Below are 22,813 nucleotides of genomic sequence, written 5' to 3'. Positions count from 1 at the left end.
CCTCACAGCTAATGCCTAGCAGCAGGGGGAACGCTGCTGGCCATCAAAGAGCTCAGATGCTGCGATAAGCCAGCTGGCTGCAGTTTATTGGGTGGGTGACAGTGAACAGGGGTTGCGGTTCCCTTCTGCAGCCGCTTCCTGTGTCCCCAGCTGCTGGTGGAGGGGCCCTCGGTCTATAATTCCCCACTAGAATGACTCACACTTAGTCACAGCCTCCCTGTTCCACTCACTCAGCTCTCTTGAGGACAAGGTGGCTGTGCCGCTCTCAGCAGGAGAGTCCCATGGGGGTAGGATCCTAACACGGACCCTGGGTTCAGGAACAGGGGCCAGGAAAAAGCCCTGCTTCCTGAGGACGGGGCATCAAGGGTATTTGTGACAGTGGCCTGGAGTTGCAGGCTGAGGGATGGGAAGAGGGTTGGGCCAACTCGGATGTCATGGGGTGGGAAGACAGGGGTGGGGGCAACAGCAAGACTCCATCTGGTTTGTTTTTCCCAAGGTCATGGCTGTAAGCGGTAACAAACTGGTTTTGGTTCTGGCCCACTTGTGCTGGTGTACAGAGGCAATGAAGGGACAAAGAAGCAGGGACAAGTCACTGGGACATGCCCACTGAGAAGGCTCGCCTGGGAGGTCTGCATGGGCTACGGCCCCCAGGGGTTCTAAAGGCCTGCTCATCTCCTGCACCCCTGCCCCCCGCCCCACCCAGATGGCACACTCAGTCACCTCCGAGCTCCCCAGTCCTGGACATGAACCATGCCCTGCGCTCAACTCTGCTGGACAAACCGAATCCTCAGGACGGGCTTCTGCCAGGACACTGCGGCTAAAAGCAAGACTGTGGGGCTCCGGGACACTTGAGGTTTGCAATTTTATTAAGAAAACAAAAACATAACCTATACAAAAAGTAAAGTTCTGTCCCTGCAGATGGCCCGTCACAGGGGAGGGCAGCCCGAGTCCTGGGGCGTGGCGTGCTGCCTGCTACGCGTCCTGCTGCTGGATGAAGGGGTTGGGGATGGCCTCCATGCCGTCCTGCGGGCAGATAAGCACCACGGAGGTGCCCCGGCACACCACCAGGCCCAGCTGCCGGGTGTCCTCTGTGAGCTTGTACTGGTCGTCGGGATCTGTGAAGAAAGAGGTGGTGGAATCTCAGAGGCCCAGGTGTGGAGATGTGCCTGGGAAACTGCGGCGGGGGTGGGCTGGGGGAGCGTGCTGGCCGGCAGGTGGGTGGGCGGGGGCAAGTGCCCAGGACGCGCTCTGGAAACTGGCACATGCAGCCTACCCTCCTTCCACAACGAGAACACTGCCTGGGGGACCGCATCCTCGGATGGGCTATGGAATCAAAAGCCATCTCTAAAATCTCAGAAACCCTAGAGGGCCACCATTCACCCTCGTGCCAATGGGCTGTTCAGTGAGGCAAGGGACCCCAGGGAAGTGGTGACAGTGAGAGTCCTCCTGAGGTCACAACAGTTAAGCCTCCCTTACTGTTAGCCCAAGACAGTGGGGTGGGGGGGAAACCGAGTAGGGGTGAGGCTCCCCCACGACCAGACCCTACAGAAGGACAGCTGTCCAGGCCCACCCCTCCTCTCCCTTCCTGGAACTGAGGAGACGGGGTAGGACCTCTGCCCCAGGGCTGTTCTGGGGTGAGGAAGGGGCACATACTCTGCTGACAAGCAGCCAGGGCCCCAGTGGGAGCAGGCTGAGGCAGGAACAGCAGGCATACTGTAGGGCATGCCCTCGCTCACTAGGTTCCCAACACGGAGGGCATCCTTTTCCAGAAAGTCATTCGCCCAAGGAAGCCGGGCCAGGATCCCAGTGGGGGACTCTGGGCAGACCCAGTGGGAAAGAAGAAAATGAGGGCAAGGCAGGAGGCCCCACAGAATCGCTTCTCCCACAAGGAGGGCCTCTCTCCCTGGTAGCCTTGTGACCCTGCTGTGTGGCTGCAATCACTCTTCACCAGAGTAACTCGGGTCTCAACATCCACAGTCCCTGGAGGAGCAAGATACTGCTTTTCTTCTCGGCCCTGACGTCCCCTTCACGCCTCTGTCAGGAGCTGCAGAAGTTGCTGGCTGAGGGGCAGGGACTGGCCTGACCACAGGGGGGGAGAGTCTGGGGACTTGGGGAGAAAGGGACTGGGGGGGAACCCTCTGTCAGCAGCAGGGAGTTACTGCACAGGAACAGCAGGAGGTAACGGGTCTGAAGGAACCCCAGGGCAGCTGGGTCTCTCATGGGGCCGTGGCATCTTTCTGGCCAGACCAGGCACACTCCAGACCCACTGGTGCTCAGGGTCAGTGATGAGCGGATCAGCAAATACTCCCCACCTCTGAAGCCTCAAGATGATGGGCTACTGGGCCTCGCCAGGACCATGAGAGATCAAACACATCTGTCAGCCGTCTGATCCACAAGGCACAACATTCATGGTTAGCACTTGGGTGGCAGCTGAGTGACTATGGAACAGTAAGGAAAGCCTGGCAAGGATGCTTCGAGCCCCGCCAGCTGCACTCACCTCTCATGTATTCGATGGTGCCATCCAGCACGAGGTTGAGGAGTGGGTCAAACCCTTTCAGGATTCCACTGGCTTGTCAGAATCACCGAGAAAAGAAGAGAGACAGAGAGATGGAAGATCAGTGGTCACCCTGGGGCAGGTTTGAACTGCATCCAGGTGTCGGCAGGATGGGGGTGCCCCACCGGCAAGGGGTCACCCTGCAACCAGATGCAGATGTGGGAGCAGCTGCTCTGGAGACAGGGGACCAAGGAGAAAGCGAGGGAAGGGCTCTCAGAAGGGGAGCAGTGTCAGCTGACCCCAAACCACCCCCGCCAAAACAGTCAGCGAAACCTTGTGCCTGTTTTGTAAACAGTTTAACTGGCTCACAGCCATGTTCATTTGCTAAATGTCACCTGTGGCTGCTTTCCTGCTGCAATGGCAGTTGAGTGGTTGCGAAAGAGACAGTCTGGCCTGCAGAGCTGAAAATATTCCATGTCTGGTCTTCTACAGAAAATGTCTGTCGGCCCCACCTGAGTTTGAAGCCCTGTCTTTGCGTCCTTTTCCTACTTGACCCGCCCCTACGGAACAAAGACTGTGATAGAACCTACCTCATGGGGTTATGGAGAGTGGACAATGCATTCGGGCACTTGGCCTGGGGGCCAGGAGCCCACACCTGTGGGTCTGCCCCCCTCAAGGGGACGGGTGCACTGTGGCAGGCGGGCAGGATTCTGAGACAGAACCGGCATTCCCTCACCCCGAGAACACGCCTGGGAACCCCCTCCCCTCAGTGTGGAACAGGAGCAACGATGGGACATCACTCTGTGGTCATGTGACAGAGACAGAAGGCTTCGCAGCTGTAATTAAGGTTCAAGAGTCGGCTGACTTTCAGTGAACCTAAAGGGAGGCTATGCTGGGTAGGCCCAACCTGAAAGGTGAGCTACTAAAGGAATGGGCACTTTCTGGACAAAAGAGATTTTCCTGCTGGCTTTGAAGAAGCAAACTGCTATGTGATGGACAGAGCCCATGGCAGGGGCAGTAGGCAGCCTCCAAGAGCCAAAAGGGTCCCTGGCCCACTTTAGAATACGGGGACCTGAGTCCAATAACCAGTGGGCATGCAGGAGGAACTGGGTCTCAGATGACAAGCTCCCAGAGACACTCCTTTATGGCCACCTTGTCAGTGACCTGAGGCACCCAGAGTATAGAACCACGCACACTGTGAGATAAAAACGTGTGTTGTTTAAGCAGCTAACTGGTGGCCGTTTGCTCCGCAGCGTTGCAAACAAACATAAGCACCCCGAGACAAGACCCATCTCCTATGTTTCAGAGCTAGGATGGTAGTAGCATGTTCAAATCCTCACTGCACCAGGTACCTCGACTGGCAGGCACTGACTGTGCTTTTAGCCGTTCTGATGCTACTCAACTGTCCACAGCTCAGGGAAGGAGGGATCTGGAGCACTGTTTAAGAAACTGAAGATCAGAGGAAGCTGAGTAAGTGAAATGTTGACCTTGAATTATCTGTCGGGGACGTCCTATCGTGGCTCAGTGGTTAGCAAATCTGACTAGGAACCATGAGGTTGCAGGTTTGATCCCTGGCCTTGCTCAGTGGGTTAAGGATCTGGTGTTGCCGTGAGCTGTGGTGTAGGTCGCAGACACGGCTCGGATCCCGAGTTGCTGTGGTTCTGGCATAAGCGGCGGCTACAGCTCCAATTAGACACCTAGCCTGGGAACCTCCATCGGGAACCCTGTTAACACTTTACCTGCCTTGAACTCTTTAATCCCCACTGCTGAGGTGGGCGGAGTCAATAATAGCCTCTGACAAAGGAAGAGACTGAGGCTCAGAAAAGATAGTGCCTTGCCCAAAGTTCCACAGCAGCTGAGTGGACAAGAGGGCTCTGCCATGGACGGCACTGCCCGCATGACCCTGCAGTCTTCTTACCAGATTCCAGTAGGAGACGCAGAGTTAAAGCCTCACAATAACAGCAGAAAACTGCAAACTGTGTGACAGGTACTAGTAGAAGCTCATAACAAAGAGGCCTGACCTGGGCTGGGGAGTCAGGGAAAGCTTCCCAGAGCAATGGTATTGAGCTGCCAGTGGGAAAATGACCAAGTTAACTTGGTAGCCAGTTAACCTGGTGAAGGTGCTCAAGACAGAGAAAACAAGTATCTTTACAGCCCTGTGGCGGTTGAGAACTCCCAGCATTACTCTGGAGCAAAAGGTTCCTCCTTTACCCTGGAACAACCGTGAACAAGGAGATGGGATTTCTTTACAACAGATCCCTCTGGTGGCTTCATAAAAATTGACCATAGGGCCATGGTTCTCAACCGGGTCAGTTCTGTCCCCCAAGGGACAGTGGGCCATGTCTGGGAGGTCTGTGGTCGTCACGAATGGGGGGCTCCTGGCATCAAGTAGGTGGGAATCAGAGATGCTGTTTCACACTCTACAACGCCCAGGACAAACCTCCACAGAGAACACTGCTGTCCCAATGTCAGCAGTGCCGAGCCTGAGAAACCCTGGTGCAGGAGCACGGTGAGGAGCTGGGGCAGCCACCTGGGTGAGAAAGAACCACAGGAGGCAGAGCAGTGAATCCCAGCCACTGGGTTTTGGGTTAGTTTGGGGCCTTTTCCCGTGCCTCAGTTTCCCCACCTGCAACAGGGCCGTAATCGTTCCTACCACCCGGCGCCTTTTGCAAGCCGGCACGAGTTCTCCGAGCTAAACGATTAAAGCGCCGCCCAGGTATTCGTCATCAGTACCGCTGCCCGTTACGCCGTGTGGACCTTAAGAGGGGGAGAGTGGGGGGGGGGGGAGGCAGGGGGCGGGGCCTCACCTTCGCGGCCTCCCTGGAACTTCACCCGAATAGTCTTGTCGATGTACTTGGACAGGTCCAAGATGCTTTCCTTCTTTTTCTTCTCTTTGTCCTGCGAGGAAAGCACATTGCGTGAGGGGGGAAGCGCGGCCAGACTCTGCCCCGCCAGCCCCTCCAGCCAAGCCAGCCGCGCCGCACGCTCACCGCCATCTTGCCGCCGCCGCGCCGCGCCCTTTGGCCTCTGCCCCCTGCACATGCGCGACGGACGCCTGGCGCCTGCGCAGCGCGGGGCGCCAGGGCGTTGCTGGGAAACATCTGCCGACGCCTGCGGCGGGGACCGGGCGACATGGCGGCGGCGGCATCGCTGGCTCGGCTCGCGGCGGCCTTCGTTCTTCTCGCAGCCCAGGTGAGGGCGGCGCCGACCCTGGCGGCCTCGCCGTCCGCGGTGCCATGACTCCTTGGCCCCCCGACCCCGCATAGGGGTCCGCTCGGCCTGGCCTGGGGGCCAACCTAGGGTGTCCGTGCCCCCTACGCGGTCGGCCCGCGGGCTCGGGGCCGGCAGTGACCTTGCCGGACTGTCCCCGGCGCGTCTGCCTTCCCTGCCTGGAAGCCCTTCCCAGCCGCAGCGTCACCAGGCCCCGCCGGAGTCTTAAGAGTTCCCCCTCTCCTGCCCCGAGCCCCGCTAGTCCACCCCGGGGTCTCCAACCGCCGCCGGAGATGCCCCTCTAGCTTCGTGACTTTGGTCTGGGAGCTACCTCTCTCTGAGCCTGTTTCTCCTTGAGTGCGACGCTATCTGCCTCGACCGTGGTTGTGGTAAACTGTCCAGCGCGGCACCCAGGGTCTGGCGGTGTTGGGACGCGGCCGGGAGCCCAGCCCCGAAGTGGGGTCGAATCGCCGCCGCATCTTTTGCTCGCATGACCTTGGCAAGGGAGTTCCCCGCTTTGAGTATCAGTTCCTTGTCTACAAAAGGAAGATAAGTGTACAGTGCAGAGTCAGCGAGATGATGTATGGGATCATGAACGCGCAGCATGCTACTTCTCTGTCATTTAACGTTAAGGGTCTCCAGGTGCTAGTGGGGGGACCGACCACGAGGTGGCTGATATACATTGTCATAAGTGTATCTTTTATTACCAAATCCTCCCCCTCTCTCAGGTTCCACAGCTCAGGCAGTGGTGGCCCCCAACAGCTCCCAAAACTGGGTCATTAGCCTGGTACAGCCCCTCCACCTCTGCTTCAGGCAGATGGCTTTCCTCTGTGGCCACTTTTGTTCTCTGCTCCCCCGGTTCATTCTCAACACTGCAGGAGTGATCTTTCTCAAAGTGTGTCATGTCTTGTGCCCAGAGGAGAGCCTTCTGGCAGCTTCCTGGTGCATTCGTGAAGCCCCTGTGATCTGGCTGTCAGGAAGCTTCTCCTTTCCAGCTCTAGTGTATTGAAGGCTCCCTGCACTTCTCTCTTTCGCTGAATTGCCTGGTCATACACTTAGCCTCAGCTTCATTGCTCCTCCCTCTCAGAGGCTCTCTGGGATGCCCCCCTAGCTGCTTTGCCAGCCCCCTGTACTTCCCTGAGCCCTGTTCACTCATTTTCCTCAGCTGTCTCAGCAACTCGAGGCAGGGACCTTGAGCTGTCTGGGTATTCCAAAGGAGTGCAAAGCTAGAAGCAGGGGGAGGGTCATGGGAACACCACAGAATGAGGGCTGCAATTGGCCTGGGAATGCTTTTCAGGAGCAGCGGTGCCTGCAGGGTGTTCTGAAGGACGAGTAGGAGTTTGCTAGGTCAGGAGAGCAGGTGGAGGGTGTTGCAGGTGATGTGAGCAGGGCCAGGCAGAAGCGTGAGAGCTTTATTTGGGGAAGCTGTAGCTCCGCTCTAACTGGTGTATTCTCAGTACAGTGGTTCCACCTGAGAAAGGTGTCATCCCAGTGGAGGCTGAGGTGCACTGGCAGGGAGGCCAGGGAGGGAACGTCAGGGGAGTGGCTCCAGGCCGAGGGTAAAGGGCAGATGGAGCCTGTGGCCCTCCCAGGCTGGGGTCCAGGGAGTGGGCTGGACAGGTCAGAGCTGCATGCTGGAGGCCCACGTGATGAGGTGTTTGGACTTTATTCTCAGCTGACTGAACTTCATCCTGAGTGTGGGGAGCCAAGAAGAGTGTTGGAGAGAGGAAGGAGCTCTTGGGCCAGTGCTTTCCAGAACAGAACCCTCCCTGGGCCTGGTTCTTCATGGCGCCCAAGAGGAAGACCAGCTCTCCACTGACAGGAGGCTGCTTGCTCACAGCCCTAAACCCACTCCCTACCATTCTGTGACCCTGGGCAAGGGGTTGCACCTCCCCAACTAGACAAACACACACTCCCCAGTTACTATAAGGCATGTACATAAAGGCTCATGTGGGGCCTGTTACTAAGCAGATCTGACCCAACATTGGTGCTGTCTCTGCCCCTGCCACTGCCCCACTCCACCTGGCCCTTTACCCGTACACTTTCCCCCTAACCTGCCCCTTCTCCCCTCCACTGCCCGCCTCCGCCTGCCCCTTCCCCCTAACCCTTTCCACTTGCCCCTTAACCCTCTCCCACTTTCCTTCACCTGAACATCTTTCTCTAAGCATCCCAGGACCTAATTTTCCCCTCCTAGAACCCACCAAGTCTTAGGAAGGCTGCGCCCAGCCTGGACCCTTGAGCTTCTCCCAAAGCCCTCTGACGTGGATGCTTTCACCATCACCATGAAGCATAATTTCCCTAGAGGCTCCTGAACTCGCTTTATGATTGTGATGTGTTGGGAAGTGGCCTGTCCTCCATAGTCCCAGCTGTTTTTGGTTTTCCAAACTGGGATGGGCCACACTGGAAGGCAGGGTACTCACATCCCGGTGCCCTTTTGAAGAACTTCTCCTAGCGCTTAACTTTGGGGAGGAGACCAAATTCACATTGACAATGTGGTTTCTGGTATTTGATTCAAGCCCAGGTTTATTTCTTAACAGAAAGCCAGTTGTGCACATTGGGGGAGGAATCTGGGAAGTGTGTGCTTGTGCTTTTATTTTTTTTATTTTTTGGTCACCCTGTGTGCAGCGTATGGAGTTCCTGACCCAGGGAATCAGATCCAAGCCACAGCTGTGACCTACACTGCAACTGCTGGATCCTTAACCCACTGTGCCAGGCTGGGAATTGAATCTGCATCCCAGCGCTCCAGAGACGCTGCTGATCCCAATCCTGTTGTGCTGCAGTGGGAACTCCTGCTCTTGCGCTTTTAAAAGACCTTAAACATTTTTTTTCTATCCATTCCCATTGTATATAAAGGACAGTTTTCACCAGCAACTCAGGTCCCCTAGGTCAGGGGGCAGCAGAAGTTTTCCAAAGGGCCAGACAGCATTTTCAGCTTTCGGGCCACCTGGCCTCTGTTAGAACTCCGCAGCTCTGCAATTGTAGCTGAGAGCAGCTGTAAGCCCTGCATGCAGGAACTAGGCTGCTGTGTTCCAATAAAACTTTATTGATGAATATAGAAGGTGGGCTGGATTCCCCCTGGGTTTGAGGGGCCACAGACTCCCTGAAGTGGCCTAGGGTGGGGGCGGGGCTCTGAGCGGGTATGAGCCATTAGAAGGGGCACAGGGCCGGGCACAGGGCCAGGCACAGAACTAGGGGGCAGTCTGGTGGGGAGAACCTGGAAGAGGGAGATCCTAGTTCTGCCTCAGGTCGAGGGAATGAGGTTGGACAGGAAGGGGACGATGGGAAGGGAGTCACATGAACAGCCACAGGGCCCAGGCAGCTGACCAGATTTCCTCCCCAGCGCATCCGGAGCGAGCAGTGCTTCTGACGAGCATGGTCGACATCTCTCTCCAGGGGCCAAACCAAATCATGGAGCAGACACATGCGGGGGCCACCTGGGCAGCGGTGGGATCCGGGCCTGAATCCTGTGGGGACAAGCTCCCTGGCCTGAGAGCTAGTCTGTACCCTTCGGGCTGTGGTCAGGGCTACAGCCCCTCAGGAGCCCTGTCAAGTTAGAGGCCCCCACCCCCTGCAGCCCCCAGCTTGAGAAGGCCATGTTTTGGGGTGGCTGTAGGTCTGTCCCCAGCAGACAGGTGCCTGCCACCTGTTGTTTCTGTGGCAGGTTCTCGGGGGATGCTGAGTGCAGTTTCCCTCTCAGGCCCCTGGAGCCTGAGAGTTCAGTGCGAGTTTGGGTCTAGTCAGGCCCCTCCAGCTTTAAGAAGCCAAGAGGCCAGGGTGGGCTCAGGGCTTGAGGCAGGAGGCTCTGTCTTCCACCCCTTCCTCCCTCGCAGACCCTGCAGCCCGGGGAGCAGCCCAGCCCTGGGCTGAGCCTGCCTAGGGGCCCAGCAACCCAGACAGACATAGGCTGGTGCTGTTAGACCTGCTGGGTGAGACGAGGTCCTCCAGAAGTGGAAGTTGTCCTCATGGGAGACTGTGGAGCCCTGGGAGGGAGGCAGCAGTTCAGGCAGGAGAGGGACAAGCAGGGAGTGGGGACACTTGCATGAAGTCAGTAGGTAAAGCCTTTTTTTTTTTTTGCTATTTCTTTGGGCCACTCCCACGGCATATGGAGGTTCCCAGGCTAGGGGTTGAATCGGAGCTGTAGCCACTGGCCTACACCAGAGCCACAGCAACGTGGGATCCGAGCCACGTCTGCAACCTACACCACAGCTCACGGCAACGCCAGATCCTTTAACCCACTGAGCAAGGGCAGGGACCGAACCCACCCATGGTTCCTAGTCGGGTTCGTTAACCACTGCGCCACGATGGGAACTCCGGTAAAGCCATTTTTTACGTAGATAAAGCCTCTCCACGTTACACAGAAAAGATGAGAGCCAGCCTCTCCCGCTGCCTGGCCACCCCATTGCCCTGGAAGCGGGGGTCCAGTGTTCTGAGGACTCTGGTTCCTGCCCCTCTGCCTCACCTTGAATTCAGATTCGGAGCAAAGGTCCACAACGGGGTGTGGTCAACTAGCTGCCCTCAACCTTCCTCCCGGTTAGAGTGGGCAGGGTCCATGTGGTCTTTTGTGTGGCTTCCCTGAGCAGCCTGCTGCCCAGTAGGCCATGGCAGGAGGAGCTTGAGGCCGGCCACCAGCACCTTGTCCCTGTCCTGGGAGCAGAGGGTCGGGAAGCCCTGGGAATTCTGCTGCCCATGCTCATCAGAGGCACTGCTCGCTGGGGATGTACCAGGGAGGAGATCCAGTCAGCTGCCTGGGCCCTGCTGCTGGCTGTGTGATGCTGTCTCTGTGACTCCATCGGCCTGCCTGGCCCAAGGCAGCTTGGCCTCTCACTGCCCACTTCCTACGCCTCTGACCCGGGGGTTCCCACTGATCTATGCCCCAGCAGGTGCTGGTCACGTGACCCAGGCTCCACTATCCCCTGGAAAGGGAAGCGTCAGTCCGTGGGGCCTGAGCTGTGCCTCAATGGCCCATAGGCCATTCTCCCAGGGGTACCTGGGTCCAGAGTGAGCCATGAACCTGCTGGGGCGCTGGGAGACCCTCCGGGCCTGGGGACAGAGTTGCTGACTCACCCTGTCCCCTTCCTGCCCCATGACAGAGGCATGGGGCTCTTGTTCTCACCATCCCATCAGTCCTAGGAGGGCTACCCTGTTCCTGCATTGGACCCCATAGGGCCACGGTCAGCACCCAGGTCTCCCTGAGGAGGCTCATCCCTGCCCTCCTCGTTGTCTCCACTGTAAGATGTGTATGGTCGTGCCCAACTGTTCTGGAGGAGGGAGCAAACCATCCCAAACCAGGTCAAGCCTGGAGGCCGGGTGCCCAGTGCTCTGATGGCAACCCCTTACCCCCAGGTGGCCTGTGAGTATGGCATGGTGCACGTGGTATCGGAGACTGGGGGCCCCAAAGGCAAGGACTACTGCATTCTCTACAACCCGCAGTGGGCCCACCTGCCGCACGACCTCGGCAAAGCCGTGAGTACTGCCTGTTGCCCTCGCGGCTGGGGGCCCCCCCCCTGCTGCTCCCCCCAGTCTCTGAGGGCCCCTGGAGGGAGGCCTCCTGGCAGAGAGAGCACTGAGGACAAGGAGGGACCTCTCCTGGGAAACTCAGGAGGGATCTGGTCACTCTAGGGGCCACTGAGGCCGCTGGAGTTGGGGTGTCCCCAGAGGAGCTCCCCAAGCTACCAAAGGCCAGTCCCTGGCGGGGACACCGGCCATGCCCCTGTGCTGGGCTAGGGTGGTTGCCAGAGGGGTCCTGAATAGAGTGACAGCAGAAGCCATCCCTGTCACTGTCTTCAGGGACAGCTGCATGCACTGCTCCCTGGTCCAGCCTCACTCCTTCCAGAGGGACCCGGGATGCCCAGCCTGTTGCTTAGCTCTCACCACAGAGGCCAGTGCTCACACGCGCCCCTCGGGGTGTTTGTAAGAGACTCTGAGGGTTTCTGAGCAGTTCCTCTGAGCCCGTGCTGCCTTGCAACCCGCCCTCCTGCCCTGTCCTCAGCGTGCGTGTGTGTGTGCACACGTGCACGTGTGTGAGGGTGTGTGTGGGGGGGGCCTCTTCTGGCGCTGTGTGTGGGGTTGAGACCTGGTGTGCTTGAGGTGAGGCTGTGGGGACAGTGGTCACTGCAGTGGCCTGGATGCCCCAGCATTGGTGGGTCCTCTGACACCTTGACTCTGCTCGGCCTAACTTTCCGAGCAGCTTGTGTGAAGGCCGCCCCTCTCAGTCTCTGCTGCAGGTTCGGGACTGGACGGGCTCCGTGCTCTGCTCTCCATCAGACCTGCCAGTCAAGGGCTTCAGCAACCAGATCCCACTGGTGGCACGGGGGAACTGCACCTTCTATGAGAAAGTGCGGCTGGCCCAGGGCAGCGGGGCACGTGGGCTGCTCATCGTCAGCAAGGAGACACTGGTGCGGCTGCTGGGCACTCGCCTGGGACCCTGGGAGGCAGAATCCGGGCAAGGGTTTGAGGCATGGGCAGGGAGCTGGCCAGGGGAGACGAGGATTTGGTTTCCTGGCCATGAATGGACTTGAGTCTTTGGACTGTGGTCTTGGAGGGGGCCCTGCCCTGGAGCAGTCCTGGGGGGCCGACAGGGCCTGGGGCAGAGATCTGAGGGTGCTATCTGAGAAATGGGCATGGGCCATGTGCCAGCCTCTCCCCAGGCCTTCCAGGGCTGACTGGTGCCACCCAGCCCTAGGTTTGAGAGGGAAGGGGAGCTTTTCCTCCCCAGAAGGAGGGACTGAGCCTGCAGGCCTGCCCTCCAGCTGTGCTCCCTCCCTGCCTGTCCCCCAGGGACCCCACACGTGTGGGACTCTTCTGCCCCCTCAGGGAGGGCTGGCTCTTGTGGGCTGTGCTGTCAGAAACAGTTGCCCCACCCTGGTGGCCTTGGTGAGCCAGACAATTGCCCTATCCCCTCAGGTCCCCCCAGGAGGCAACAAGACGCAATATGATGAGATTGGCATTCCTGTGGCCCTGCTCAGCTACAGGGACATGCTGGACATTTTCGAGGTAGGGCTCCCCCCACCAGTCTGACCCCTGGGCCCAGGCTTAAGAAGACGGTGGGTCCACAGTGCCGTGCACATCAGGAGACCTCGGTCCCAAAGGCTCCGCACGGCCAGGGCCTCCTGGTCTCCAGGGAGCTCTCCCCTGACAGTCCCTGGCCTGGCCCCCACGCATACACATGGCCCTGTCTGCCCAGTGACCCTGTTCATCTTTGGGGAGTTGGGGCTGGAGCGGGGCAGCTTCAGCACAGTGGCCTGGGAACAGTCAGGTTCTGCCAAACCCTTTGCAGTTTGCAGCAAATATCCCGATCCCACTCTCCCTGTGGGCAGTGCTGGCAGCCGCCAGGCCTCTGCCCAGGCACCTCCACCAGGTGTACACACATTACATCCCACCTGGGTGTAGGGTCTGTGCTCCCACCTGCATGGTTCATCGCCTGCCCTGAGTGAAGCTTGTCCCAGCAGAGCCACCTTCCTTGGGGTCAGGAGTGATGGGTTGGGTCATGGGGCGAGGGCCTCCCCGGCCCCTGGTTCCCAGCTCCATGCGCAGGCCGGCCCAGGCTCTTCTGGTAGGCAGGGGGCCAGGTAAGCCACCCCCACAGGAGCTCCCGGTGTTCTCCGAGGCAGACTTTCGGCCGGACGGTGCGGGCGGCGCTGTATGCACCCAAGGAGCCGATGCTGGACTACAACATGGTCATCATCTTCATCATGGCTGTGGGCACTGTCGCCCTGGGGGGCTACTGGGCCGGGAGCCGGGACGTGAGGAAGTGAGTGCCCGCATGTGTGCCTGAGTGATGGGTGGACAGCTCTAAGGCGGGGGAAATCCCTACAAGAGGGGCTTTTGCATGCGCAGAGAGCCTTCTGGAAAACAGCTGCCGTGCACACCCAGGAGACCTATTGAAAGGCCCTGAGTGTCCTGCTCCCCAAAATTCTGTTCTGCCACCAGGATTCTGGGCCCACCTGGCCAGGGGTGTCCACAGGAGACCCCCCCTGGCAGCCCAGGGAAGCCTGTGGAGGGGTCAGCGCAGGGTTGGGGTGGTCCTGTGGGGGCCCAGGGCACCATAGCTTTCCACCCAGCAGCCCGCACTGTGAGGACCTGAGCTCCTGGCGCCGTCCCATGAGGTCCTGGGGGCAGGGACTGGCCCATGGGGCGGGTGATGATCATAACGTCCTGGCAAGCAAACCCCAGCTTGTGCCAACCCCTTGTGCCGGGTTTACTGCCTGTCCTTCCCCCTCCCCGTGGCCTTGGCCCTTGGGGAACTGTGCCGGCTGGCAGGGCATCCCCGAACCATCTGTGTCTTTGGAGGAGGTACATGAAACACAAGCGGGACGATGGGCCCGAGAAACAGGAGGATGAGGCCGTGGACGTGACGCCCGTCATGATCTGTGTCTTCGTGGTCATGTGCTGCTCCATGCTTGTGTTGCTCTACTTCTTCTACGACCAGCTTGGTGCGCCCCTCCCCTACCCCACCTGACCCACCGAGGTCCTGTCTCTCCCCTTGGGGCTGTTACTGTCGGGGGGGACCTAGCGCAGAGCCCTCCCTTCACTGCCCGCCTGCCCTGCAGTCTATGTTATCATCGGGATCTTCTGCCTGGCCTCCTCCACTGGCCTGTACAGCTGCTTGTCACCCCTCATCCAGAGGCTGCCATTCTGCAAGTGCAGGTGAGCTCCTGGCGTGGCCCCCACCCATGGCTCTGCTCGTGGGGTTCCCACCAGGCTGCCTCTTGGCCCATCAGCTCCTACCTCCCGTTATCCGGCCCCTGGGGCTCTGCAGCTCAGAGGTGCTGAGGACCCCTCACTCTCCTACAGCCCCTGATCAATCTGGCACAGGGAAGGCATACAGCAGGTGCCCACTCTTTGATGTCTAGGGGCTTATGGGCCTTGGGCTCAGGGCAGAGTAGGGAAGTGGGAGTGGCTTTTGACTCCTGCCTCCTGGCCCCAGGGCAGCCTCCCTCTCCCCAGGTCCCGCTCTCTGTCAGGCCCAGTGGGACATGGGCTGAATTAGGGGGACGTGAGGAAGGGGAAGCAGGCCAGCCCCGGTCGGCAGTCCCTTTCCCCTAAGGCCTGCTCTGCCCTGCCCTTGGGAGCCTCCCTTCTAGAAATGAGAGGTGAGGGATGGGATGTTTGACAGGTGAGGTGAAGGGGAAGAAAGGGCAGGTCAGGTGGGGAGGCTGAGGGCTTTGGGTGCTAAGGAGAGACAGGGCTGGGGGTGGTGGTTGGAGGCCCCTGACGCCCCCACCTGCCTGCCCTCAGGGTCCCTGACAACAGCCTGCCCTACTTCCACAAGCGGCCTCAGGTCCGCACGCTGCTCCTGGCGCTGCTATGCGTGGCAGTCAGCGTGGTGTGGGGTGTCTTCCGGAACGAGGACCAGTGAGTGCACCCCAGGGCCTGGGGGTGGGGGTGGGGGTGGCTGTCCTCAGGTGCTCTGGCCTCCTCGCTGTCTGACCGGGACAGCTGGAGCTGGGCCAGCTCCTGGTTATGAAAAGCCTCCTGTCAGTGTCCTGGATGCAGTAGCCATGTGCTGTCCAGGTGCCGACAGGGCTCAGCTGACGGCCGCCCGGCCATGGCTGCCCTGCAGTTTGTCCACTGCCATGGGCACTGTGATTGCAATCTGGCATGAGATGCCACCTCTGTGGCTCCATCGTGGCGCCTGCCTGCTCAGCCAGCAGCTCTCTCGGGGGGTGAGGGAGGTGGGCTCTGCTCCCCTAAACACCCACCTCTCCGGGCTGCATCCCTTGGCAGGCCTCATGCCTGCGGCATGGCCTGGAGCCCGGGTGTGTGTGTGTCCCTGCTGCCTGCCGTCACTGACACCATCTGGCACTTTCTCTGAGCTTCTTCTGAGGCAGTTAAACGCTTTTGGCTGTGCTGCTGGTTGGAGCCACAACAGATTTAACTGGCAGAAGGAAAATGTGAAAATATTTTGAGTCCTTTGTACACAAAGAGAATGTGAACTCTCACGGTTAAATCAGAGCCAAGAAGGCTGCTCCCTTGCGCGAACTTAGAATAGGCCTCGGTTTCCGCCACGTCTAGGTGCCCACGTGGCTGTGGCAAACCTCTTTGTTCTCACCAGTGCCCTGGCCTGAGAGCTTCTTATCCTGAGCCCAGTTGGAGCGCTCATGAGTGACTTGAGGGGCAGAGAACCTGGAGCCTGGGGTTACCCAGCTTTTTTTTTTTTTTGGTCTTTTTAGGGCTTCACTTGCGGCCTATGGAGGTTACCAGGCTAGGGGTCAAATTGGAGCTGTAGCTGCTGGCCTACACCACAGCTCATGGCAACACACTGGGTCCTTAACCCACTGAGCGAGGCCAGGGATCGAACCTGCTTCCTCATGGATGCTAGTCGCATTCGTTAACCCCTGAGCCCTGACGGGAACTCTGGGTTACCCAGCTTTAATCTTCAAATTCAGAAGTGGTTCTGATGGTGTTGGGCCCGGGGCAGCGAGGCCTGTTCCCAGGGACTGCGGACCCCAGTAACCCCAGCCCTTGTTTCCTGAGAGGGTCTGTGGCATCTGGCTGGGTGCAAGTTTGGCTTTTCTTTTTAGGGCTGTACCCTTGGCATATGGAAGTTCCCAGGCTAGGGGTCAAATTGGAGGTGTTAGCTGCCAGCCTGTACCACAGCTGCAGCAATGTGGGATCCGAGCCACATCTGTGACCTACACTGCAGCTTATGGCCATGCCAGATCCTTTAACCCATTGAGTGAGGCCAGGGATCCAACCTGCATTCTCATGGATACTAGTTGGGTTCATTACTGCTGAGCCATGATGGGAACTCCCAAGTTTGGCTTTTCTAAGTCATTTAAAAGATACTTTTGAAGAGAAATTTGAATCCAGTGGAGGCACGGCTCCCTCCTCTTGCAGCCTTGCCCTATCCTGTGAAAGCTCTGCCGCACAGGGACAGAGGTCCTGGCATATGTCCATCCCCCTCTGCCCTTGTGGGTGGGGGAGGGCCTATTCACCCCTTGCACCTCCGGGCCATGGCTGCCCAGCTTGTCCCTGCCACAGGTCCCAGGGTCTTCACAGCTGGGCCACAGCAGGCTGGGTGAGGGATGGCTGGGGAGGGAGGGACTGGCAGGTCAAGCCTCCTGGCCGAGACCCTTCCCAAGGCTAACGCTGCACTGCCTTCTAGGTGGGCTTGGATCCTTCAGGATGCTCTGGGCATTGCCTTCTGCCTCTACACATTGAAAACCATCCGTCTCCCCACATTCAAGGTGAGAACACAGAAGATGCGGGTGGGTGGGGGGAACTCTGCAGACAAGGGTACCCAGCCTCTTGGTGTTGGCCCAGCACCTCCCTCCAGGCAGCTCTGCCCATGGCCTTCTACTCTGAGCCTGGCCCTGTGTAGGCGACCTGGTCTTTGCTCATCTGTCCCCCTGGTGATGGAGCTTAAGTATCAGCTACAGAGTTGCAACAGCTCCTGTGACTTGTCTGTGGGGACACTAGGCCAGGTGCAGTGGGCCCACCTCCTCCCTGACGATGGTGCTGTGCCAGTGAGGGTGAAACCAGGGGGGCCGAGGCCTGACCCCAGCAGAAGGAACTTAGAAGCACACAGGAAGCGTGAAGATGGCTGTCACGGGGGCTGGCTGGTCACAGCCGTGTCCTCTCTAGTTTCCCATCAGAAACTAGACCTCGCCCTCCCCGAGCCTCCACCTGGCGTTGCCCCAGAGGATGGGGCTGCCTCTGCTCAGACTTGCCCACAGGGAAAGTCTGAATGCTGTGAGGGGCGGGTACACATCCCAGTGGGTCTGTGCATCTGGGACCCTATGCCGGTCCCTGAGCCTGGCCCTCAGGACGCCCTGTCCCCAGGCCTGCACACTGCTGCTGCTGGTGCTCTTCATCTACGACGTCTTCTTCGTGTTCATCACACCCTTCCTGACCAAGGTGGGCCCCTTCCCTCCCCCCTCCCCAACCCATAGGGCCCTGCAGGCCCCTTCTGATGCAGCCCTCCTTCTGTTAGAGTGGGAACAGCATCATGGTGGAGGTGGCTACTGGGCCGTCGGACTCGGCTACCCACGAGAAGGTACGTGGTGCCCGGGGGCCGAGGTGCTAGATGGAGCGAGCAGAGGTCTGGGCAGGTCCTGGAGCTGGCTGCCTCCCTCTCCCCAGCTCCCCATGGTTCTGAAGGTGCCCAGACTGAATGCTTCACCACTGGCCCTGTGTGACCGGCCCTTCTCCCTCCTGGGCTTTGGGGACATCCTGGTCCCAGGTACTGGGCCTGGGCTTGGGCGGACCGGGGTTGGGGGTCCTTGGGGTGTTGGGCAGTGTGTGCAGCCCGGGTGGCAGGGAGGCGGCCCCTCGGAGGTGTTGTCCATGCTACACAGACCTGCCCGCCTTGCCAGCCACACTGCCCCCAGGGTCCCTCCCCCCACCAGGTGGCCTCTGAGCTGGGGTTTGCACTCTCATCCATCTCTGGTTACCCACCACAAGTCCCGGGTGGCACCCCCAGCCCGGCCCTGAGCCAGAGAGGAATACAGGTCTTCCCACGGAAGCTCCTGGTGTGAGGCCGGGGCTGTGGCCTGGCCTCTGGCCCACGTCCTCTCTCCCACAGGGCTGCTCGTGGCCTACTGCCACCGCTTTGACATCCAGGTGCAATCCTCCAGGGTCTACTTCGTGGCCTGCACCATCGGTAAGCCCACTGCCCCAGGGCCCCAGCCTTGCCCCATCTCCATGTGGATGGGGTTGGGCCTGTGCCCACCTCACAGCCTCTTCACCTTCCGCAGCTGCTGTTGTTTCTCTTTTCTTTTGTCTTGTCTTTCTCTTTTTTCCTTTGTTTTTTCTTTGTTTCTTTTGTTATCAAAGCCATTTATACCAAAGGGATGTTTTCTCATTTTCTGTTGGACCCACTTGTTTCTAAAAATGTCTAAACCAGGGTTCTCTTGTGGCTCAGCAGGTTAAGGCCATTGGCATTATCACTGCTGTGGTGTGGGTTTAATCCCTGACCTAGGAACTTCCACATGTCCTGGGTGCAGCCAGGAGAAAAAAAAAAAAAAAAAAAAGTCCAAACCAATTCTGTTGTCCCTCTTGTTCAGCTCCTTAGCAAAGTGGGGGCGCAGAGTGCGCAGGCCCCCTTCCAACACTGTTGACCACCAGCAGGATGCCGCCAGCCTTCCTGACATATTTCAGGGCCATTACCTCTGCCCCTCCCTACCCAGGTTCCTACAGGTCCAGGCCCCACCCTACCTGGCCTGGCCTCCGGGCTTACAGTCTCCATGATGAGTCTGTACAGATGCACCTGCAGAGCTTTTCTCGGTGTGAACCACAGTGTGTCACATCGTTCTGTAGTTCCTGTCATTGGAACCCTGTAGTTTGCTCCCGTTGAACCAGGGACACGTGGATAGTCCCCAGCCGATGATCGGGAACTCTCCCTGCACTGTCCTGTCACTGGAAATGCAGAGGTAAGGGTCAGAGCAGGTGGCCGGGAGTGGAAGTAGGTGCTGGAGATGGGGCTCTTGACCTTGGAGGAGAGGTTCCAGTAAACGGTGTGTTTTCTTGTAACTTTATGTTGGAATACTTGCACATCTCAGTTGCCAGATTAGTACAGAGGACTCCCACCCCGCCCCCCCACCCCCTTTCCTCACCCCCCACCCCCGCGCTTAGGATGAGCATCTCTAACCCCTCATCTCATCTGCTTTGTTTTCCTTCCGTCCACATGCTCTGTGTGCACGTGTGTATGTGTGTGTATACGTTTACACTCAGACATCTGTAAATAACACATTTTATTCTGAACATGAGGTCAAAGTGCAGATGTGGTGCCTCTCCACCCCTCAGTCCTTCCTGGCTGAGGCACAGGATCAGAAACAGTCCCTTTTTTTTTTGTCTTTTTTTGCTATTTCTTTGGGCCGCTCCCACGGCATATGGAGGTTCCCAGGCTAGAGGTCGAATCGGAGCTGTAGCTGCCGGCCTACGCCAGAGCCACAGCAACGCAGAATCCAAGCCGCGTCTGCAACCTACACCACAGCTCACGGCAACGCCGGATCGTTAACCCACTGAGCAAGGGCAAGGACCGAACCCGCAACCTCGTGGTTCCTAGTCGGATTCGTTAACCACTGCGCCACGATGGGAACTCCAGAAACAGTCTTTTATATGATCACAGCTCGGGGAGAATTTGCCTTCCTCCCGTACGCACCTTACTTTCATTCAGATCCTTTCCAGTTAAAGGTTTATAAAAATGAGCCATTGGGTTATATTTCTAGCTCCTCCTCCGGCTCTCATGGATCCAGACCTTCCTCTCTGCAGTCTGGCGGGGACCCAGCGTGCCCCCTTGCCTGCCCCAGCGGGTGGGGCGTGGCCTGAAAGGGGTGGGGAAGATGGTGCGCTTCTGGAAGCATCCACTCCCCTCAGCTGGCCCGCTCTCTGCCTCTCCTACAACCCCACTGTTTCCAGCCCTGCAAACGGTGGTAACACGCTGCCCATCTCTGTCCCCACAGCCTACGGCATTGGCCTCCTGGTGACGTTCATGGCGCTGGCCCTCATGCAGCGCGGCCAGCCCGCCCTCCTCTACCTGGTGCCCTGCACTCTCGTCACCAGCTGTGCCCTGGCGCTCTGGCGCAGGGAGCTGGGCATGTTCTGGACGGGCAGCGGCTTTGCGGTGAATACCAGTTTGCTATGACTGTCTGCAAGAAATAATAGCCTAATAAGCCCTAACTAGAGTTAAAGTTGAGTAAGACCTAGTGTTACAACTAAACCCCGCAGCCCGCGCCTGTGGGCAGATCTCCCAGTCTCTGGAAGGTTTTGCTTGGGGTGCTGTACTTGCGTGGCCACTGGGTCGGGGTGGGGGACCAGAGCTCTTGGTGGTGCTACTGAGGGTGATGCTGCCACCCCCTGGCTGAAGGCACAGGTGCTGCAGTTGGATTTGGGCTTCCTGCTGCTTCCACTTTGGGGAGGGGAGCCAGCTAGGCCTTTGGAACAGAGGACACTGTCCATGCAGCACAGGGCAATGGCATATCCCCATAACTCTGGAGGATGTTGCTGTTCAGTGGCATTTCTCAGGCCCTCTTAGGAAATCTGCCCTGTCCTGACGGGGCCCCTGAGCATTTCTCACGTGTGTAACTTGTCCACATAGATGCAGCCACCTGAGTGCCCACTGCAGATGGCATGACTGTTGTGGCCCTGGGTTCCCATCAGCTGCCTGACAATAGAACCCTCTCCCAGGCCCTCGGGCAGGTGTCCTGGGCTCGGAGCCCACTGTCCCCAGAGGTCTCAGTCCCAGTGGGGGTCGGCTTTGCCATAGAGCAGGTGGATTAGTTCTGGGAGGTCCTGGAGGGAGAACAATTCCGAGAAGTCAGAGTGGCTGCCCCTGGGGCCCTGAGTGCTGGTGGTGGTGCTGAGTCCCTGGAGGGTGCCTCCCTCTCCTGGGCCTGAAGCCCACCCAGGTGGGGGGGCTCCCTGCCCTGCGCCCCTTCCCCACAGCCCCGCCCCCCACGCCCTACCAACCAGGAGTCTCTTCTGCAGAAGGACCTACCTCAGCCTGCATGGGTACCTGCTGCGGCTGATGGCCCTCAGTCCCGGGCGGACTCGGACACCACCACCGCCCAGCAGCCTCCCGGGCAGGAAGCACTCCCGGCCTCCCTGCCAGCTGAGCAGTCCCCAGAACCTCCTGTACCCAAGGAGACCGAGGCCAGTGCACCCCCCCGGGAGCCTGAGAGCCCCACCGGCCTTGCCCCCAAACCTGCAGGCCTACCTGACCCCTCGGCCTAGGGGAAGGCACACAGACTCAGACTTTCACCACCGGCCCCCCGCGCCCAGGACTGGACCCGCCTGGCCCCCAACTTGGTGCTCTGGTCTGGCCGATGTGCGCGTCCTCTTCTTCCTGTCTGGCTGCACCCCGGACCCCAGCCCTGCTCTGAGCCTGAGCGGCGCTGCACAAGCCCCTGCCGGCCCAGGCCCTCAGGCCAGCTCCGCAGTCTTCCTGTCCGGGTGGGGCCCCGGGGAGGGTGGTGGCAGACACGCCCAGTTTGGTGCTTCCCTGGCTGCTGCTTCCCTTAGGTCCTAGGGCCTGAGAGGGAGGACCTCTGCCTCCTGAGGGAGGGACGTTTTTGTCCAGCAGGGCCCCAGGGGTTTGGACTCCAGTGTCGCCTGCTAGGTGGGGTCTGGACACCCCCACTCTGGGTTGGGGGCATGAGGAGGGGGCCTGCGGTGATCTCCAATCCCTGCCCCACAGCCATTCATTGCCAGGAAGCGCCCAGCGCCTGTGCTCAAGCTCCTCCGTGTTTTAATAAACGGCCACGACTTTTTGAAATACTTGGTAGTGTCGCCTCTTGGGGCACGAGTCCCTGGGACTGCTCCTCTCAGGGGCAGGGCTGGCGCCAGGCCAGGGCCCATTTTGCCTTTCCGCTTAGAGGAACTTGGCCCCCACCCTCGCCATGGGCATCTGCACGCTCTCAGCCCCATCCAGTGCACGCACCTCAGCCTCCAGCTACAGCAAAGGCGGGGAGCTTCTGGAATGTGGGAGGATATTTGGAACTGGCGTTATGTCTTCTACCTCACCGACAGGGTTCTCTGAACCTCAGGACAGATGCCGCCGGCCCCCATGTCACCGTCTGGCGACAGAGCCCTGCCTGCTCCTCCCCATCCATGACGAGAGGGAAGGCACAGACCCTCTGGCTCCAGGGCCAGCTCTGTGTCCCTCTGGTCCCGCCACTGTGCTGCAGATGGCAGGTGGGGGCCAAACCACAATCCATTCCAAACAATACCAGCGCCAGACAGACTCACCCTCTCTGTCAGCCACACCTTTCGAGGGAGAAATGATGTTTATTCCTAAAAAATCAGACGACAGCTTCCACCTGGTTAGGTATGTTTCTTAAAAAGAAACTGGTGTGTGGGTGGGGGTGGAGCAGCTGGACCTGCCAGGACCCACGGGAGACCGTGGCCTTGGAGCTGGACCTGGGCTGCAGGCACAGGGCAGCCTCGGGGGAGGGCCCCAGTCTAGCCTTCCTCTAAGCCATTTTGTATGATGGTGTAAGAACGCGGAATCTATTCTTTTCTGTTTTGGAAGTTTGACAAATGTCAAGGAATTCAAAGGCAGATGTTAGTTCCTGAAGTTTCCGTTTGCGGTTTTTGCCTTGCTTCTGTTCGAATCTTATAATTAAATACAGCTTTTGATATTTACACCTGAGTCTTTGCCTTTTCTGT

The 22,813-nt window shown here is 59.0% G+C and overlaps 2 protein-coding genes across 4 annotated transcripts; one reads left to right on the top strand and one right to left on the bottom strand.

The window, feature by feature from the left end:
* Positions 1-843: 843 nt before the first annotated feature.
* On the bottom strand, positions 844-5,742 carry LSM7 (LSM7 homolog, U6 small nuclear RNA and mRNA degradation associated). The gene is made up of 4 exons (XM_047777622.1): positions 5,485-5,742; positions 5,302-5,392; positions 2,498-2,569; positions 844-1,115 (listed from the first exon to the last, which is right to left on the bottom strand). The coding sequence occupies exons 1-4, from the start codon at positions 5,626-5,628 to the stop codon at positions 973-975; spliced, it is 450 nt and encodes a 149-aa protein (XP_047633578.1). The 5' UTR covers positions 5,629-5,742; the 3' UTR covers positions 844-972.
* SPPL2B (signal peptide peptidase like 2B) lies at positions 5,592-22,789 on the top strand. Of its 3 annotated transcripts, none has more exons than XM_047777618.1 (15): positions 5,592-5,686; positions 11,048-11,167; positions 11,917-12,099; positions 12,608-12,697; positions 13,315-13,454; positions 13,994-14,136; positions 14,254-14,350; positions 14,942-15,058; positions 16,812-16,893; positions 17,489-17,563; positions 17,640-17,702; positions 17,789-17,888; positions 18,231-18,308; positions 20,110-20,270; positions 21,134-22,789. In XM_047777618.1, exons 1-15 carry the CDS (start codon positions 5,627-5,629, stop codon positions 21,377-21,379), a joined length of 1,755 nt encoding a protein of 584 aa, XP_047633574.1. In that variant the 5' UTR covers positions 5,592-5,626; the 3' UTR covers positions 21,380-22,789. The 3 variants fall into 3 exon arrangements, with proteins under 3 accessions (XP_047633574.1, XP_047633576.1, XP_047633575.1); XM_047777620.1 differs by having other exon boundaries at positions 20,110-20,337; positions 21,134-21,257; XM_047777619.1 differs by lacking the exon at positions 5,592-5,686 and adding an exon at positions 9,994-10,932.
* Positions 22,790-22,813: the final 24 nt, after the last annotated feature.

The sequence above is a fragment of the Phacochoerus africanus genome, chromosome 4, assembly GCF_016906955.1.
Source record: "Phacochoerus africanus isolate WHEZ1 chromosome 4, ROS_Pafr_v1, whole genome shotgun sequence".
In the NCBI taxonomy this organism is placed as follows: domain Eukaryota; kingdom Metazoa; phylum Chordata; class Mammalia; order Artiodactyla; family Suidae; genus Phacochoerus; species Phacochoerus africanus.
Note: the sequence above shows the minus strand (reverse complement) of the source record. Positions and strands in the feature narration are given on the sequence as shown.